The 20,879-nt window shown below is 40.6% G+C and overlaps 1 protein-coding gene across 2 annotated transcripts; it reads right to left on the reverse strand.

Annotated features, from left to right (window-relative positions):
• Window positions 1–1,287: 1,287 nt before the first annotated feature.
• Window positions 1,288–20,879, reverse strand: IL20RA (interleukin 20 receptor subunit alpha). 2 transcript variants are annotated; one of them, XM_058802575.1, is made up of 7 exons: window positions 20,761–20,879; window positions 9,787–9,885; window positions 7,108–7,286; window positions 6,258–6,433; window positions 5,520–5,664; window positions 4,839–4,978; window positions 1,288–2,348 (listed from the first exon to the last, which is right to left on the reverse strand). In XM_058802575.1, the coding sequence occupies exons 2-7, from the start codon at window positions 9,858–9,860 to the stop codon at window positions 1,434–1,436; spliced, it is 1,629 nt and encodes a 542-aa protein (XP_058658558.1). In that variant the 5' UTR covers window positions 9,861–9,885; window positions 20,761–20,879; the 3' UTR covers window positions 1,288–1,433. The 2 variants fall into 2 exon arrangements, with proteins under 2 accessions (XP_058658558.1, XP_058658559.1); XM_058802576.1 differs by lacking the exons at window positions 9,787–9,885; window positions 20,761–20,879 and adding an exon at window positions 8,122–8,223.

Raw genomic sequence — 20,879 nt, forward strand, 5'->3', positions numbered from 1 at the left:
GAGTCATCAGCATATTGTCATGCTGAAATTCAAAAAATTAGAAATATTTTAATGCAATTTCTGGTTTTAAAGTCTATGACTACAATTGAAAAATTCTGAGGATGAACAGTCACAGAGAATGCTAAGGTGATGAAACAACAGCAGCTCAGAAAAAAACATTTAGGTAAAGGTCTTTCTTTAAAAAAACACCTAACCATGTACTAGTTTGGAAGTGTACATAATTTTTTTGCTTTTTGCTTATCCTGTTTAAAAAAAACCAAATAATTACCATGAGGTCTTTTGGTCTACTGGGAGGGAAAAAAAATATTCAGTAAGTGAACAAGTGGCAAGTTTTGAAAAGGAAAATGCCAACTGCCCTAGTAGGTAATTTCTAGATAGCCCTGTAATTTTGCTATCCTAAATACCACATGACATGAAGAAAAAGTGAACTCTCATCAGGAGTGCTGATGAGGACAGCAGGCAATAAAAGGAAGCCCTCAGGAGCACTCAGTTGGTGTGGCCCAGCAGTGTGGAGAGGCTGAAGCAATGGTGTGTCTGGGGCAGACCTCTCCCACCAAGTGTTGGAATGTTGGGGGACAGAAGACAGACAATGGACTTTGGACCTGGTTAACATAAGAGATTTGATAACAGGATGCCTTGGCAAAAGCAAACAGAACTTTGAAAATTAGACCTGGATTGCAAGAAGATTAAATCAAACATGTTTACCAGGAAAAGAAAATCCCATTAAACTCTGCAAGCAAGAGATTCTGTTATATGCATAAGTTTGTTTATGTGATTTTAACCTAATCATTGCAGTACACATTACTAGTCTCCCTGCAATAGTATATAAGTGTTTGTGTCCCACAATAAAATCAGATTCTGATCACCAAGTCAGTCTCCTCGTCTCTCTCCATCGCCGACATCTGAGCTGCTCCTGCCACACAGAGGAGCAGGCACTTGCAGGGCACGAGCCAGACGGGTGCTCAGCTGCCTCTGCCTGAGGCTGGGTGAGACATGGTCCAGCCAGCATGATTACAGGCATTTCACTGAACCCCTTTGCCCTACATATTTTCCCTTTTTTTGTTTGTTTGGTTATAATTTTCCCCCAAAAGTAACTGCTTTCAAGTGCCGATAATTTGTTTTCACAGGAATTGTAAGGTGGGAACAATCTCTGTAAAAATATTTATTTTAAAATATTTCTTCTTTTCATTTATTATAAAAAAGAGTATAACCTCACAACAATCATATTTTACACAAGAGGTTTATGATTAATGTCATAATCATTTATATCACATCTGGAGACTGTTATAAATAACATTCAATGAATAAATTGTTAAACTGTGATGGTTCCAAAAACTTCAAAACATTAAGACATGCCTGTTCCCCTGAGTCTACCACTCTCTTTAGCAAAATAAACATGATGTTGCACTTTTGAATATCTTGGAAAATTACTTTCAGTCTTCCATTTCTACATGAAGTCCCCACTGTTCCTTGAACTGCAGGAGATACATTTCTTGGTCCTCAGGTGATTCACCAGATACCCCTTTGTTATAGAGTCTGAGCAAAATTCCATCTTTGTTGGGATCATCATACTTGAATAGTCCTTCACACATCTGATTTTCAACACTGGACAAAGTAGGAATATACAGTCTTCCACTGTCAGGATCCCAATCAACCAATATGGTCTGCATACCTTCTTTCTCTGTGAGGCCCTGTGTGTTTTTTTCCAGATGATGATAGGATGCCTGCCCAGACTTCTCAGTATCCAGGTCCATGAATTCGATATGGGTCTCACTTGGCAATTCATCTGCTGCATCAACCACCTTCAAATCAAGTTCCTCTGTTTTCTGTCCCAAACAAAGGTGTGCCACCTGTATCTCTAGCTGGGGGGAATAGGGCTGTCCTGTTCCCATATCAACCAAGTCCCCCAAAGCAACCTGTGGCTCACCCTGTAGCCCCCCAGGGGCAGAAAATATCCCTCCTAGTTTCTGACCAGGACTGAAATCTTCAGTCCTTACATCATGCTCATACTCCACAACCTCTGCATTTTTATCTCTCCAAGTATTCTGTGTTCCAGACCGGCCATGAGATGCCCAGTTTCCAGTTTGGTTCCCTTCCACTAAAGCATCCTCTTTGAGTGAAATCTCTTCACATGAAAAATCAAGCAAATATTTTGCTTTCAGCACCTGTTCAGAAGGCAAATCCCTCCCTTCAGTGTCATTGTAAGCAGTGTTAGAATGGGGACTTTTCCTTTCTGACAGATGTCTGGATTCCTCACAGTCATCCCCATCAACAGTGATAAGGTTAAGCACCATTTTTTCACTTGGTATGAAAACCCATTCCTTGCATTTGTCAGTGTACTGCAACACCTGCAAAGTAAGAAATATATTGAGGGAAGTTCAATAAAAAAAACATGTTGATACTTCTTATACTACCTTATAGTTTTAAAATATAATGCTAGGTTAGACCTTATTAGGAGGTTATTTCAACTTAGGGAAGAAGAAAGTTCATCATAGAAACATTTAACAGTGTCAATATGCTCTCCTTTTTTTATTCTATTTAATGTAAAATTATATTATAATCAGTTTTAATATCTCTTTCCCCCTCTTCCTGATGTCAAAATAATGGTTGGAACAATTCTGTCAAATACAGGTTTTGCTTCCAAACCAGCATAAACTCTCATGACTTCAGAGAAAACATCAGTCTTTGTCCTTGGAACAAGGATTACTGAATCCATTCCATTCCTTTTAACCAGTGAAGAGAAAATGTAGTAACAACCAGTTCCCACAAGCAGTGTCAGGTAACATGTTCGTGTATAACTTACAGAGAATAAAATAATACCAGGTTTTCTTTCAGAGAGGGAGCTACACATCAGGCTGAAGCACAGTGTACAGAGCCTGTACCGTGTAGTCTGCCACATGCTGCTTTTATGAATCTGTGCAAAATCATCAAATTAAACTGTAGGGATCTTTCTGAAACGAGTAAAATTTTTGACAGGAATCAGCATTGTGTGGGCATTGGTGGAGTGAATACAAAAACAACCAGGAGGTGCATTTCAGTGCTTTCAAGCTTGAATGGAAGACTAAGACCACTAATTGATGTACCAAGTAGGTACATCTGAAAAGTCACACAGGTCAGAAATGCTGGACCAAACAAACAGTTTATTCTATGTCCCCCCAGCCAAGCAGGGTGCCCATGTGGAACAGTCTGTATTTTGGGAAAGCCAGAGAGCATCATTAAAATACCAGGGCTATATTCATTTGTTACCTTAACATTGACTGAATCCAGGGGTGGAGAAATCAAATTGAAGCTCCATTATGGTCATTAAAAAGTACAATGAACATAAAAATAATCCCAAATTCAAATGACATTTTTATTAGAGAAAAAACTCCCCGAGTTAGGATTTTAGTCTGCGACTGATTGGGAATTTTTCACTAAGTAGCCCTTCATGCTCTTTGACTTTAAAGAGCTCTGTCCTGTTAGCTCCCCAAGAGACCAAGCTATCTCCCCATACCATGACCTGCATCCCAGGAACAAAACATAAAGAACAAGACAGAAACAGACTTTTTACAAGGGCCTGTAGTGACAAGGGACAATAGTTTTAAAATGAAAGAGGTTCATTTAGACTGAATATAAAGAATAAATTCTTTACTGTGAGTGTGGTGAGGCACTGGAATATGCTTCCCAAGAAGCTGTGGATGCCCCATAAGGGCAAGTGCTCAAAGGCAGGTTGGATGGAGCTTTAAGCAACCTGATCTAGGGGCAGATGTCCTTGCCCATGTCAGAGTGGTTGAACTAGATATCTTTGAAGGCCCCTACAAACCCAAACCACTCTGTGATTGCATGGTCCTGTAATCCAACCAGTGTCCCCTCAAGTGCAGGAGGTATTTCTGTGCACATCTGAACACACAGCAGCAGTGGCTGCTCCAATCCTTCTGAGCCCTTCTGCATTCACAGTCCCTCTGTGAAGATTTCTCCTGTCACCTCTGCACTTCTCTAATCTTCCTCAGCAAGATCAGCATGTTGAAACCAACTCCCTTGAATCTCCTATCCCACGGTGTCATGCAGACTGGATTAACACTGAAGTCTGCATTCATTATTATAATTGCATGTTTATGGTTGAGCAACTTGCTTAAAGACACCTGTCAGAAAGTTCTATTGAGATCATGAGCTGGAAACCAGTAACATTTCATAGACTTAAAGTATTCTATCTAAAAATCAACAAATTTTGCCGCACTAAGAAATTTGAGAACTTTTTTTTGCAAAAAGTGTATTTGAGCTGTCTAAATAACAGAATGTGTTTATACATTTTTGGGCGTTAAGAGATGGTACAGTATTTTAAAGTATTCTAGAAATCCAGGTTAAATTTTCTGTATGATGCACATGTGTTAAATCCTTCACAATCACAATTAAATGGAAAAATCTGGTAATACCCAGTAATAGTCCAAGAAAACATCATGCTGTTTCTGTACTGTTTAATTGTCTTCCCTTCTTGTTTCTGAATTCAACAAATTAATAACTTTTGTCCAACTGACTTTACATAGTGCTTCATCTTAGATAAATTTACAGAGTTCTGACACCCTGACAGACCTAGTGCCTTAAGTCACTGCTTAAGGCAATGGCTCTTCCAAAACCAATGGCTCTGTTCATTTGATCATTGCAAACTTGAGCTATTAATCTGTTTTTCTAGCACGTAATAACCCTTCATGTGGCTTTCTTCTCTTGATCTCAGAGGCAACTACAACTTTTATTTGGAGCTACCCACAGGTTCCTCCAAGCCTGTTTGGACCCCTGGAAAACACACAGCTCTGCTGGAGTTCCAAGGTTGGCAGTGACCTCCTGCAACAAAAGACACTCACCAGGTTTGTTGGATGTTTTTGTTTGTGGATGTGAATATACTTGTGCACCCAACAGCATGCCACAGAAGTAAAAAGGAGAGCCAGCATGGTAGGCATAATATATCCAAATGCGATTGTTATAGTCTCATCTTCTGTTTTATCTGTTAATAAAACAAAAGTTTTCATTGTAACAAACAACTTGTTAAGGTATGTGGACAGTAATGTGAGCATTCACCCCATTGCATTTTGGATACAGAATGCAAATGTTTTAGATAAACAAGGAATTTGCAGGAAATGAAAAAATATATATTTGAGTTGCAGGACAATTATTATTATTGTCTAAATGATAAATTAAATTCTATAAAGAAGTAATAATATCTCCCTTAGGTTCTCCTGTTGATAACTTCAGAATGACCCAGCTCTGCTACCCCCAAACAGCATTCAAGGAGAAAAAATATTCTCTATGCACTAAAACTCAAAGAATGCAAGTAATTTTCTTCAGAGGTACTGATGTACCTTCCAGTCAGTCCCAGCTATGCTTTATTAGAGGCAAAGCTTTCATTGGTACAAGTGCACAGAGAAGGGAAAAACCATGCTAATTATCACTCTCAAAATGGATACCTAAAAAACTCACAAATTCAATCATCATGGTTTTTCTAACTTGCATCTTCTTTTTTTTTTTATTTGCCACCTCATACATACCTTTCAGTGTTGTAATGCAATGTTCTTTGGAAAAGCCACTGTCCAAAACTGGTGTGGGTACATGTATCTGTGCACTGACACAATAAGCTGTTCCAGGTTCTAACCACGGCACAACCAAGGTGTTGTTGCTGATGGAGAAGAACCACTGGAAGACATTAAAAATATTTTCCTCCCTTTAACTCCTGAGCTACAGAAAGGTCATGAGCATGCACATTTTCTAGAAAGGTTGGTACTCTAAGAGCTGCCAGCTGCATCCTTTTCCTACAAATGCAATCAACATCAAAGTTACTTGTTAAGTCACATCCTCTCTGATTATTTTCTCTTCCCATCAAAGATTCTTGTACCACCACTGAACAATTTCATGCTTCATATGCATTACGACCATCGGCCACTACTGGCTCACATTCCTGTGGTGATGTTGCATCACTCCAGCCCTGTTCTCACACACACACCCATGACAGGCACATAGTATGGTTCCACAAAGTATTTCAAACTGGGATGTTCTGGAAAAGCCAGGAGCCTTAGGGTAACAGAATTTATGTAAACCTTGGAGTCCAAAGTAAAGTTATTGCTATATTTCCTGCACCTTTGTGAAAATAATGTCAACAAACCAGCCAAACAAACAAACACAACCAACCAATCCACATTTGTCTACTACAGGTTTGCTAATCTTGGCATTTCAAGAAGCACAGAGCACAGATTGAACAGCAGCAGTTCCACAGCCTTGTCAAAGCTTACCCGCTTCTTTGTTTTTTTGTTGAGGACAGACACATTGTACTGTAGGCCAGGATACACCTGAAGCAGAGATATGGATTCTTCCTCTGGACTTCTCTTCCACTTCTCAGGAGCAGTCAAAACGATTGAGATAGATCTGTCAGTAGAAGATACACTTACCATGGGTGGATCTATTTTAGCTGGAAAAATGAACATGTACAAAAAGCAGTCAAATTCAGCAGAGGCACACTGGTTTGACCAGTTTCATCAAATCGATCATATTACATTACTGCAATGACTGGGGGAGTCTAAGTAGAGAATTGAAAATTTTATTTATATTGGTAGAAAAATATTTGTTTAGATAACTAAGAGGATTTTTACAGTAAGAAAGTGAACGTTGACTTGGAATTTTGCCAAGGAATTCCTGTGACTTTACAGGATAAACAACCTTGAAACTCAATTTGCTAAAATAGGCTGAATTACCAGTATATTCTTAGATTATCTGGCACAGATAAGAAATATTGGGCTCTAGAATATGCTTGCTGATTGGTTTGATAAAGCCTTTTCAAAATCAGAGTCATTTATACTGCGAATGTGCCACAGATTTTATTTGCCTTGAGTAAGGCTTTACCATACCATTAAAAAGAATTCAGTATATACCAGACTCTATATATATATATCTCCAAATTCTGATTTTATTATTTCAATTACTTCTGTCAAAAGCAGAATATAAGAATAAATGTGAAACAACTGAAAAAAGATGTAACTTCACGCTGAAATTAAAATATTATACACTGTGAAGGCCCATGCAGTGTGAGCACACATTGTTAATCAAGGCCATTGAACATCTGGCTGTGTGCTTAGCTCTCCTTACTGTCTGTTAGAGGGTTGAATCGTGTGGTCTCCATCCAGTCAGAGCATGCCCCATTTAGGAATGCTTTGACACTTGCATAGTATTGCTCTTCGTAGTCAGAGGTCTCATTGGAGAGGTCACACCATGTTCTGTTTATATTTTTGCATTCTGGCTTTCTAATCCATTTTCCAACACCGTATCTATATTGAAAAGAAAGAGAAAGATGCTGTACAAAGACTATTTCCAATATATTAGTCGCCTCATAATATAATTTTCTCTGTTTTAATATGGCTGATAACACAGTTTCTGTATTTAGCAGAAATTTGAAATTTCAAGAAATCCCAGCTTCAGTTGAGATGAAGAGCAAGACTTCCACAAGTTTTTAATGAAAAATAAATTAGAACAGGCCTTATCCAGAAGAAGCCAGGTGAAACTAACTGGGATGTTAGTGACACCAACCTAAGTCAAAGTTTGCCTGTGCAGACCAGGTATCTCTCAATATCAGTCTGTACAGATTTAGCATAAATTCTAAACACACAATAATTAGTTATATGGATAATTATTTATATGGAAACAAAGAGTGCAGTCAGAATGGTCAGTGACACATCCTCAATATGGATACAGATGATGATCAGGGTCTCCAAGATGAATGACAGGAGACTACTCATTCCTGCCTGACCCTTTATTTTCTAGTTTAACAGAAAGACACAACTGGAACACAATGAATTTCAAAACCCTACTTGTTGAAAAAAGGCCATATATCTGTTACCAACAATGCCTTGGTGCTGACCAGCTCTTGTACACTGGTAGAACAAACCAAGATTTCCTTGGAAAATTCCTGTTTGGATTTGCTCAGACATTCCTGCTCCTTAAATTCACATTAAGAATTCCCCCTCTGGCTGCTAATTAGTAAGGGCATGTGGCAGCTTCTGCCAGATCACTCACCAGCATTTCCTATCTCAAGGCCTTACTCTCCTGGATAGACAGAGGCACCTGAGTGCTTTTGTGCTCAGTGAAAGATGGAGATGGCCATACCTCTGGCAACAGACTCCTCATGGACCAGCTGGCCCTTCAGAGCCAGTGCAGCCAGTTCTCTCTGAACATTTTACCGCCTGTACAAGTCTTGGTTGATTTCTTGCAGTAACCATGAGGGAGTGGAGCCTGGAGCTCCATGGGCACGGCCAAAACCCTAATGCTCTTAGATGCCATCTTTTGTCAATGCTAGGGGCACAGGAGAAGGACTCTCTCTCTATTCCAGGAGGAAAAGTGTCCCTTTCCCATGCAGGAAGCATGCCAGATGGAGCAGTGTTGATAAAACTGGTCCTGACCAGAGGGAACTGTTTAGGTGGCACAGGTTGAGCTCTGCACTCTCTCTTTTGTACATTTTTATCATTAATATTGCTGCTGTCACTGCTCATTGTCTTATTGCTGTTTCCAGTAAATGGTTCTTATCTCCATGCGTGATCTTTGCCTTTTGTGCTTCCAGCTGGAGGTGGAGGGGAAGCAAGTGGCACCATGGATTTTTTTCCAGAACTTCTGTTGTCATTTTATTGCAGGGGTTCCATATTGTTGTCTCCTAACACAGAAGTTTCTTATCTTCTTGGTATTTCTTGTGGGTAGCTCCTCAGAGCACTGACTCTTCTTCTTCACAAAGCAGCCAACTGACCCCAGTTCCCTTCTCACCCAGCCACCCCCCTCTTTTATTGCTCTTCTTCTCACTGGTTACAGCTGTGGCCTGTTAAAGTCAGGCCTGTTCCTAATCTCTGATAATTGGCCCAGCTGCAACTCCTAAGGGGTAAGATTACTTTCTACACTATCTTTATTTTCTTATATTCTATCCCCCTACAAACTTCTGAATTGGAGAACACCATTCCTAAACCATGACAATAATTATTGTTCACTCTGTAACTGCTGAGCACTCTTAAGTTACAGGAAACGTCTAGAGACCGACATTCCTTTTAGTGTTCCAAAAATGTTCCTAGATTGAGGGAAGTGTAAATGTTAAAGACTGGGAGCATTACATAATCTGTGACAATGGTGCTACACATATTTAGAAGCCAAACTTCTGTCACTGGCCTTCAGAATGACACAGTGCTCTTTCACTGGGAATAAAGGAAATGGAGTCTGGTTCTCATGCAAATTCCTTGATACCCTTGATACTAAGGTGCAGACCTTGACAATGTAAGGGCCTGATTCCAACCACAATGCTTGTTTTTGTACAATGCTTGGTAACATCAGTGGATTTTCTCCTAGAGAGGCTTGCTGGATCAGAATAAATCTGGGGGAGTGGGTCTGTCAGGAAAGAGCAATGACACATTGGGTATTATTAATATCGATTGAATCATACATCTCCATATCCATTTAAGTATGTACAGAGGATGTATGCAGACAGATACCAGTCCACAGCAGTTATTCTTCATCCTCTCTCATTTTAGGAGGAATGCCTCTGAAAGCTTCCATAGTATTCGAATGTTGCTTCCTACACTTCTTTTGTAGGAAGAATATCCTTGTACATTTTTTAACTTAGTGTGAAGTAAACAGTGCCAGAAGCAGAAATTAAAAAACCACACTGCTTAAGTCTAGCTCACACTTTAGTTCTTTCTTTAAATCAGCAATACTTTATGAAGCTGGGTTTTCTTTTTAAATCATTATTTAAAATGCTAAAATAAAAGTCAGTGGTAGATAAACAAGTCAACTTACACTGTGTATTTCACCTTGTAGAATACTCCATCACCTGTTCCTTCTGGTGCTGACCAGTGAAGGACATTCTTCATATTTACAGATTCAAAACGGACATTCCTAGGGTTGGGCAAAGAACAATACAACTCTCCTGAGAAAGAAAATAAGAAAGGAACAACATGCACTAAGAATCAGCAAATGCATACACTCCCAAAGTAGCCAACACGGTTATTTTTAAAAAGTTATCTTTTTTAGCATTCAAAGTGTAATGTGGTTGGCTGAGGGAAATGAATTTTTTTACAAGTGTCCCCACCTAGTGCAGTCTCAAATTCCATCTTTATGAATGTGTTTTTTCTCTAGCAAAAATGGTTTTGCCATTTATGGCAGGCATGGAAATATTCAGGGACTGGAAGCTAAAACTAGAAATGCTTGGCCTAGAAGAGACACACATTTTTAAAATTACAGCTGCATTTGGATATCACAGAAAATTTAACACTGAAAAATTTTAAAATATCCTTAATACTTTACTAGAATCTTCTTGTAGCTGAGTGGATTTTTAAAAGGCAAACCAGGCATTTTCAAAAAAGACACACAGAATGTACTGCAAACACAGCTTAACAAACTGAAGTATGACTTTATTCTGAAGAATTGGACTGGATGATCACAATAGCCCCAGTGTCATTTGACCATCCCTTTTGATTCTCTAGAAAGTGAAAAGCAAACATCTACCGTAAGGTCATACATCTGACTTGCTATTAATTGCACCAGCTTTTGAAATTAATAAACAGGCAAATTTTGGTATCCTGAGAACACAGTTTCAGATCTTTCTGATATCCACCTCTAATCTAATAAATATCATGAAGGCACCCACATTGCTAAATTGGTTGCAAAACGAAGCCTGTGGGCCCAGGGGAAGAGTCCCAAGTTCAAAGTTATGACTCAAGCCTCAGCTATTCCTGCCATGCTCTGGGGGGAGCAACCCTGAGCTGCCACTGCTGGGAAGGAGCTTCCCATTGCATGCAGCCACAAGAGCATAATAGGGAAGAGAAAAAGCAACTCTGTGGTTTTTCAGGACTTTTCAAAACCCTTTAATCTCCTTTTCCAGGAATGCAATTCTAGTTCTTGAGATAACAAAATGAGGCAAAGAAAATGGGAAATAAAATAAACCTGTTCAAATGAATAGTCCTTGAGCTCTTACTTCTGTAAGCAGACCTTAGGGTGTTTTTGTAGTATATTTTGCTATTACTAGAGGAATAGTGTACATTCTCCTGTATACATAACTATAGTTGCTTTTGTAAGCAAAAGCCACCACCATTTTCCTGATTAATGTGCAGACTTGTATCTGTCTTTGGTCCAAAGAGTAGAAGATTTTTTTCTCTTCAATACATTTATTAAAACAATCTCCTTGCAGTTCTGTAGAGACTTCAAACAGTCTCCATGCAAACTCTTGGTTTTCCAAGCCTCTAGCTGCTCATTGAGGCTGCACTGGTATATACATTCATCTGTATCTTCAGATCACAACACTGTTCATCTAAGATATTTCTAATACTGCTCTCTTTTATCTTTAGCATTTAGACAGCATTCAGAGGCTTCCATGTTCTAGTCAGAGAACAAGTTTCGTCAGGTATAGTCCTTAGGGCAAGCTTATCTATTTACAAAAAGTAGAAAGTCCCATTTCCTTGACACTTGGATGCAGAAATATCCCATGACAATCAGCCTGTAAGACCTCAAACTATAGGCTAGGTAGCAACATAAAAAAGTTCCAGGGTGCCAGGGGATATAAAAGCAGCAATAGGAATTCTCCAGGAGTTTGCCTTATTCTAACACTTGCTTCCAAGTGGGAGATACAGAATCTAGAAAATCAAAGGCTTTCATTTCACCTAAATAAATGTCCTCTGCAATTGCTTTAAGTGAATCCAAATGTAAAGACGAAGCTGACCAGGAGAGCTGAGAAAGTTGTTTGCCTGTACCTTTCCATATTTGTCCACCCTTATTTTAAAATATTTTTATTCCTCAAGCACATTTTAAAGTAGTAAAAGTCAGTAAGAGTGAGTTTGGCTGTTGATTAAAACATTTTTCAACTATTAACATGTAAAACTGGCTCTTTGAAATCTTAATTTTTTTTTTAAATTTTAATTTCTCTCCTCCCACTGTGGTTTCTGCTGTGGTAGATGAAGTTTCAAAACACAAACAGACTGCAGCAGAGGAGCCAATCTCAGCATGCAGAAGCCACAGATTATATCTTTACAAGATCTAAAGCATTACAACACTGCTGGTGTGCTCCCACCTACCCCAGCTCAGTGAGATTTGGAAGGCAAAGGGACTGAGACCGTTAACTTTCTATGAGATGCAAACCCAGAGATTTGGTTTCTATTTCTGGTTTTGCCCCTTTAGTAAAAGGCTCCTGCCCTTGCAATAAATTGTGCAAGTTAGTTATACCACAATTCTGCATGTGTAAACAAGAATAAAGCTAGCATACTCTCCTATGTCTCCAGGAAGAGTTAAGAATAAGTTCCTTCATGTCTGTTTGGTGATTGATAGTATCAGGAGGCATGTGTAGAGAATAGATCATACATAGAACTTGAATGTTCCACAGTTATCAGTCAGGAAGGAATTCAAGTATATGCAACAGCTGCATGTCTCAGTCTTTTAACCTGTCTTCAGTCTTTCAGTTTCTGGTCTTTAAACACATGACATCCAGTCATATTGCGATTTTATTTACATTTATCGGGATTCATGGCATGGGTGTCACATAGAGCATTTTCAGTTTGTAATGGCCTAAGAGTAGAAACCAGTCACCCATGTTACTTTGCTAGGTTTAGTCTGTCACAGTGATTGCTAGCAATGGCTGTCATTCACTTTCCATTTCACTTTTTTTTTACAGCTAAATCACTTCATTAAATCATTGCATGGGAAAAAATGAAACCCTTATTACTGTCTTTGGAAAGGCTGTAAATCAAACCTTGAGTAAAATCATTGTTTACATCTTCATGAGTGACACCTGGACTGGAAATAAAGTAATAATACAGGCTTGCAACCTTCACCACAAGGAACAGCAAAGTCCTGTTCTTAAAACAAGCTATAGTGAGACTCTCCAAAACAGATGTGACTTAGCCTGAAAACACCTTTGCATGTGAGTGAAAAACCCCACTGACGTCAGTGACATTACTCACATGAGTAAAAGTCTGCATGGCAGGTGCTTCATCTTCTCTTTATGAAATCACCAGCCAGGTTTAAAAACCTGGTCAGTTTTAATCACTCAGAGCTCCCTGCCAAGTACGTGCCTTGCTCAAGTCAGTACTGCTCAAAGCTCAGTTCTGGTTATAGCCACATCTATCTATTTACACACATGCACAGACACATAGATACAGACACAAGGATAAACACACAGAAATTCCATGTGACAACCATTCCCCATTCAGTACATCTGTGCTTTACCTGCCAGGAGGTCCCCCTGCCTGTCTTGGTGACAAACAGCTGTGCTTAATGGCAGTGCTGCAGAACAAATACAGTGCAGCTACCCATGTCCTCTGGCTCTAAACAGATTTTTTAGCTTTGAACTTCAGTTGGGTAACCCAGCAGCTGCAAAGCACAGAAATATATAAATACAGAAAAATTTAGATTATTTTTTCTGCACAGGGCCAAAAATTTTTGGGTGGGGAGAAGGCAGAGGACCCACTGAAAGCTGACCTATAGTTGCCTCCTGTGTGACCACTGCTGTTTACTGTAGCCCTCTCAAGCAGAGTGATCATCTGCTGTATTTTACTGTGGCATGGCACAGAGGTGCAAACACCAAATTATCCTACCAAATACAGCAACAAAGAAGATCACAGAACCTTCTAGACAGCTGCCGGATACAGTTTAAGACAGTGAGTGATGTGGAAAGCATTAATATAGAAAGATGAGCCTTACTGCAACAGTCTTGTCCTCCCCTACAGTCATTTCAGAATTCAATCAAAAGAGGAACTGCTTTTCTGACAATGGCAGAGACTTGGGCTTCAACTGTGGTCATATTTTCTTATACAAAAGTGGCCCTTGGGAGCACCTCCAATGGAAGGAAACCTTCGTGCTGGGTACCAAATTTGTGGGCATTACTACAGCTGTGCCTCAGCATTTGCAGCTGCTGCTTTAACGCCATGGATTGAATCCCCTCTTACACACCTCAGAGAGGGGACAGCCTTTCAAACAGGCTGAGTCCCTGATTTTCCTTTTCCCACTGGTAGCTTAGACCCACCAGTGAAGCATCAAGCAATTAAGGATCACTCTAGGATACCTTGCTTCTGGCAACAAATGCTCTAAGCCACTGGTCTTTCTTTAGTCTTTCAGTTCAACTTTGGGTGACTTCCATCATATTCCTATGAAATCTTGTTGGCTCCTCCTGTGCTGTTGCTCTTCATTTTTTGAGGCTTTTTTTCTCTTTTCTTTCTCCAGCTCATCTGTTTTGATGGTTGTGTTGTTCTTGGTGAAAAACAGTCCCTCAAACACATGGCTAAGTATAACATAAAAATAAAAATGGTCGTACTCAGAGCAAATGTCCATTCAGCATCATGTTCAGTGTTCTTCACAAGCAGAGTGTTGGGGCTGTACTTTCTGGTACATCTCCAGCTCCAGGAAAGTCAGCACTGGCCATGCAGGAATGCAAGGGAGTGCACCAAGTGGTAAACAGGGGGACTGAGCCAAAGCTGGAGATCATAAGTTACACAGAGAAAGGAGTACACTTTAGCCAACTTATTACTTACTCATCATCTTAGCAACAATTTAAACAAATGAGTATGCTTGTTAAAAATTAAGCGATCCTTAAAGTTTTTCTCTGTGCAGATTCTTTTTGACTCAAGCTCACCAGACCAAATAATGAGGAAGAGAAGAAAGAGCAGGAGGAGGATGAGGAGGAGGAGGATGATGAATGAGAAGGAGAGGTACAGAGGAGCCCTTACAGCTCAGCTGCCTTTCTCATGGTGGGTTGCTGGAACTTGGGTGTCGCAGGGCGTGAAGTCAGGTTAGTGAAACCCTCTGACTTGAGTGGTGCTGGTGGGAATGTGGGGAGGAGCACAGAGGTGATTTCCTGTTCAAGTCATAGCAGCACTCGAGAGCTAACCACAAAGCACGCTCTGCTCTCCCACAAGAGGAGCCCACCACTCCCACCACAGCCTGCTCAGAGGGGGCACAGGGGAGAAAGACAGGGACAGAAAGGCAAACATAAGGCTGCATGAAAACCAGGTGGTGGGGCAGATGAAAAAACTTGAGGGAAGAGGTGGGGAAATATGGGAAAAGGATGAGACTGGGGCACATGGGGTTTGTTTTTCAAGAAATGGGCAGGCTGCCACTGGAAACAGGTGAGCCTGAGGTAATTTCGTCACAGTGTGAGTGGAAATACAGCCAGAAGAACTGCAGATACAGAAGTGGGACTGAAGCTGTGGCTTGCCCTGACAGGCTCTCCTCCTCCATGGGAAGCCTTGCCGTTATTTATCCAAACCCTGCCCTAACTTACCAAAACACTTCTAAAGAGAATATTGGCCAAAGGACATTTCAGACTCAGTCCAGAAACACCCAGCCTCAGAAAGGAGGAGAAATTCTTTGCAGTCCACTGAAGGTTTGTTAGGAGAGAGGTGGAGAGGACCATGGCAGCTGACACCCATTCCTTTTTGCTACCATGTATGAAATACAATAAACTGAACCTTCTTTCCACTGTGTTGAAAGTTTGCAAATACAAGAGCAGAGCTCCCACCACCTTCCCCATGCCCTGCTGCAAACACCTTTGCTTGATGCACTCTAGCAGGCGAAAGTTATTGCAGGTATGTTTTCTATTAATTCTGTGTGACCAATACTAGCCTAAAACAAGCAAACAAGGTGAGTAAAATTCAAGGTGGGTTTTTATTAAATTAGCCACAGCCTTTTCAAGGCTTTCAGAGTTGTAATCTGAGATGCTGACTGAGGTGTTTTGTGCTTGATGGTTTGATTTGGTTCCAGTGTGGTTCTTTTTGTTTTGTTTTTAATTTAAAATGGAAAGAGGTTTTGTTAAGTTTGGCATACAAAACCATTTCTTGTCAAAAAGAACTACACTAATTTTAAAAACCCTGTGGTGGCACAATGCCATGATGTGGTAGCTGTTTTTTGAAACACATGCTTTGAAATTATTTGAAATACTGAAAATTGCCTGTTTAGTGTTTAGTGTTGAGGTTTTTCTTTTCTACCTTGAACATGTTTAGCACTACCAAATTATTACTGCTTAGATCAATCACATTGAACAGCCAAGAAAATGCAAGCTTAGTTAGAATACCTCTGAAATCTTATATTTGTTTTTGAAAGTATCCAAGAGTTAAGCTTTCTATTTGAAATATTGTAAAAATTATGCTCTGTGACAGTTATCAGCCAAATTGCCATACACAACATTTTGGTACACTCCTAATCCATCTTTACATAAAATATCTATCTTTTACATATAAACTGAACCAAAATGATTTTTGGCTTTCATCATTCAGCACTGACTAACTGCTACTAGGTAACAACAATCCAATTACAACTAACAATATTATATTTATTGCCTAATAGATGTTGCTCCTTGCTCTGTGACCTACTGATGGCTTTTCTAGAAAAGAGATTTTGCTTTTCTTGGGAGTCAAAAAAATTTTAATTAGTGAAATCCACAATTCTGAATCCACATTTTGCCTTGGACAGGAGATTGAATGCAAGATTGATGGGGGGTGAGCACTTGCCTTCCTTTATGAGGGAAAGGCAATCCTAAGAAGATGAAAGTTGAACACCTTCTGCGCCTGAGATCTGAGAGGAAGGACCAACAATCCCTGAAAGCTTGTAATGCCTCACCTCCCTCAGGGAATGCCTCTGGGAAGGAACTGTTTGCAGAGAACTCCTGGGGCACCTCTCCATTGGTGAAAGACTGAACAGAAATGTGGTGCCTCCAAGCAATATCCCAAGTTACTGGCACACCAAGTACAAAGAAAAGGGCTGTATGTTATTTTAAATTCTATCTAGGAATAGTCCTGAGCTCCAAAATTCAGGCTCTTACAAAGTTAAGCTTCTTAAAATATGGGAGCTCTTGTTGGTCTCATAAAAGATCGCTTTTCTCTCCCTTACTTGCAGATAATCAGTAAAACTTCTCAGGGAGAACTCAATCAGAAGAAATCTTTACAAGCCAAAACTACAAAACCAAACATAAACAGGAACTACACACACACACAAATGACTTATCCTAACCACTTGTTTCTCTTGGAATTAAGACTATAAAGGTCACTAGACAACAAGAGCCACGGAAAGGAATGGTTCTCAGCTACAGTGGTGAAACTGAGTGTTTGCACAGGGAACTGCAATACACATCTAATTTTGGGCTTTAATCACAAATCCCAACAGTGTTGGAAGTGCCTCTGAGGAATGAACTACCTCCTTTAACCATTTCCATCCATAATTATCAGGCAATAAGAGTTTGAGGAATCACACACAAAGCCAAGAACTAGGGCTAGGTCTCAGTGTTGTCTAGAATAGCCTGGCATGAGATTGGAAGCTGGAGATGAGAAGGTAAGGATGAGCCTTTAAGCTATATCAACTCCTTCATGTACTGCACTTCTTCTTAAGCCAATATTCATTTTTATTTATTTCTATGTTACATTTACTCCTCTTTCCTTCATAGTAGCAGAGAGCAAGGAAATATTGTGCAAAAACACCAAGCTCAACCCCTCCATCTACTTCCACTTTTATTACTGAAGGCTTATGCTCTCTCTGGTAAGCACACAAATTACCACCAACACACATGTATTTCAATCCTGCAAAGTATATAGACATGTACTGGGTTATACAAAATACTATGTGCACAAAATTTTCAAGCCAAGAGTTCAAAAAATCATTAAAAAAATTTTACAATTTTCCCCCCACTGCTTTTCCTATATCTAGCCTTTTATTCTGTATTTCCCAGAACAAGTTCAAAAGAGATGTTTTGTACATTCCAGTACAGTTCTAGTAACTGTGAAAGAAAACACATAGAAATTTGCTTAAAGGGAGGCCTGAAGCTGCTTTTTAAACTACTATTTATTAGTAAAAATATGACAAAGTGGAATATGAAGATGATTGGAAATTAAATCAGGTGTGTCAATGCAGAACAAGCAACTTACATTGCTATTAGAAAACATTAAAAAGGGGAAACATTCAAGGTTGTATCATATGAAATGTAGTTGATATAGCCACATATCAGCTCCAGGGGGATGTAAGGCTGGATGTATGCTAGCAAGGACTGCTACCCAGCATAAGCAGGTCTGTTACATTAAAATGTACTGAGAAAACCTTGTCTGCATTATATACATTTCAGGTTTTTGCATTTTAACATTGGACCAGCTGTACTTGCACTCGACACATTGATGAAGCACATCTTCAATGGCAGCTTCATCCACAAGAAATCGAATTCCAAGACAGTAACAGAAATTATTGAGATTTGCTTCAAAATCACATACCTTACCTGAATGAAAATAGTAAAATATGCCTTAAATAAATCAAAATGCTTCTAGTTTTGCAGTACAGCATTAAGGTTCATTTCCCTTTCCTCAGGATAAGGATACACTGTAGTAGCAAGTGCATTCTTTCTTCTGTATGGATCTACAAGAGAGAGACAGGACTCTACGGGCCAAGGATTTCAAGGTTTCTCTAACTGCAGAAGAATGTGGTTAGGGAAACCTCCCATAAAAGCAAGCAGAAGGATTTAAGATGAAGCTTGGTAAGTTAATAGACTAGTATTCTACCACTTAGAAAATTCAGGCTGTTCCTTCATATCCTTATCAGTTCCTCACAAAAATTGCTAAAGACTTCCCTGTGGTAAAGAGGAACATGCTTGAACATGCTTGAACATTCTTGATCCCACTGATTTAAAAAAATTTCCATTTTATTTCACATTTTCTGCGCTTTTTTATTTGTTCTACAGTACAGATTTTTAAATGGTTGAGTGAAACCAATTAATAGAAAACCCCAATTGCAATGACAAGTGAAATCTTTATCCTTGCTCAGATAGTCTGTTAGGTACAGTTCATAGACAGCAGGGCCTGAAAACAGTTAGAGACTGCTGGAACAGTAGGTGTAATCCACAAAGGGTAAAATCGTACCCACTAACACCTCACAGTGAAAACAAAAGTTGTTTTGCAAAGGTCAAGCTATAATTTAGTGTTTAAATGCTGCTGCTGAGGAGTTCAGAAAGTTACTTGACAAGAGATCCCAAGGAGACAGGCACAGGACAGATCCCATAAGATGTAAGAATCTGAGTCTGCAAAGTCCTGCTGTAAAACTGCTTTTCGTGGCACTTGTGTCCTGGTTTCTTCTGTTAGAACAAAGAATCCAAAGGGGACTCCTCTACCCTATCACTTCACTTCAGAGAAAGCACACAAGCACTGCTGTGACAGTTCTATGCTTCATATAATTTCTTACATTATTAGCAAAATACTGCCAACATTTACTGACATTCATGGTCTCACACTGAAAAATGTGTGAGATGAAAATGGAAGCTCAAAGCCTTCAGTGACAGGCGCAGCTCTCCCTTCCCTGCTAGTATTGCTGACTGTCAACAAATCCCTGAAATCACGTCCACGTAAAACCTCAGGAATGTGCAAAGAGATTCCCTTCTGCCTTGAGCAACCACTAGACAAAGGCAGCATAACCCCCTGGACATTTTTCTAAACTTTCTTTGGAATCAAAACCAGTAGCAAACACATTTTAAAGGTTTTTTAAATGGTAACTGAATGCCAGTTGTACAGATTTTCCACAACACTCTGCACTGATGACCATCAGACTTAAATAAGATGAAAATTATGTGGTCAGTTACTTAAAAAGAAGCTGGCATTGATCCCTCTGAAAGCAAATAAAAATCACTGATGCATAGTGGAGTAGTTTATCAAAAGAGTTAGCTGGGACACAGTAGTCGTGCTTGAAGGCATTCAGGTTGTGGAGAACTCTCCTCACTACCTTCCAGCTCTCACAGGATCAGAAAGTTTTGCTGTAGAGTTAAACGGGAGCAGACTCTGCATTTATGCATTGAGTTTTGGAGGCAACACTCGCAGCAGAGAACAAAAGCATTAAAGCAGAGTAGGTTTCTTAGAAGATCAGCTAATGCTTCCAATGCCTCACTCCATTTTTTAACTGGAGATACACAAAAAAAGAGAAATAACACGTGATTTTAACAGCAGCAGGTGACTCCCCCTGCACACACGATCCAGGCTACAGTTTATGAGCTCATTCCCGCTGGGTAACATCCTTGACCATGCCGAGACAGTTCGCTCTTTGAGCTGCTCCCACAGCCCCCTCCAGCTGCCACCTTTTTTGCTCCCTCTGTCTCTCGTGCTTTGATGCCCCCATATGATAGAGTCAGCAGGTGAGAGATGGGACTGGGAGCCACTCAGGACTGTAACCCACCAGCTGAGTATCTCTGCCAAAACCCCATCCTGACTTTTGTGTTAATCTGGCTCTTGACTGCTCAGTTAGACTCCTGAGGGTGGTGCCTGTCAAACAGAAAAGAACCTACAAACACCAAAGGTATTTGGGGAATTACCCAAACGCGTATAATAAGAACTATCTCAAGAGCACGCTATCAACTTAAGAGCTGACAGCAAAATCAGTGCAGAGCTTCCTAAAACCTAATTCCAGCGAAAAGGAAAAGATGAAGCGACATTACAGAAATAGCCAGCTCTCCTCCTCCAGCCAAACCACGAGCACCGAAGGCCCAGCTGTCTGGGGCGGAGGGGAGCTGCGGGAGCAGAGTCCCGGCTCTCAGCCAGGCAGGGATGCTGTCCCGGGCACCCACCTGTCCCGGCTCCCGCTCCCAGCCGGGCAGGGATGGTGTCCCGGGCACCCACCTGTCCCTGCTCCCGCTCCCGGCCGGGCAGGGATGCTGTCCCCGGCACCCACCTGTCCCTGCTCCCGCTCCCGGCCGGGCAGGGATGCTGTCCCCGGCACCCACCTGTCCCGGCTCCCGCTCCCGGCCGGGCAGGGATGCTGTTCCCGGGCACCCACCTGTGCGCGCCGCGGGGCTCGGACGCAGCAGCAGCGGCAGCAGCGACAGCGCCAGCAGCCCGGCGCCCATCGGGGCCGCATCTCCCGGTCCGGGTGCCCCTTCGCGCCGCGCAGGGGCC

The sequence above is a fragment of the Ammospiza caudacuta genome, chromosome 3 (assembly GCF_027887145.1).
Source record: "Ammospiza caudacuta isolate bAmmCau1 chromosome 3, bAmmCau1.pri, whole genome shotgun sequence".
In the NCBI taxonomy this organism is placed as follows: Eukaryota; Metazoa; Chordata; class Aves; order Passeriformes; family Passerellidae; genus Ammospiza; species Ammospiza caudacuta.

Coding starts and splice junctions, on each gene's coding strand:
- IL20RA (XM_058802575.1), bottom strand. CDS start 9,860: ATGAAGAATGTCCTTCACTGGTCAGCACCAGAAGGAACAGGTGATGGA. Junction 5,665..6,257: donor ACAAAAAAACAAAGAAGCGG/GTAAGCTTTGAC, acceptor AATGTCTTCCAG/TGGTTCTTCTCCATCAGCAA. Junction 4,979..5,519: donor TTGCATTACAACACTGAAAG/GTATGTATGAGG, acceptor TTTTATTAACAG/ATAAAACAGAAGATGAGACT.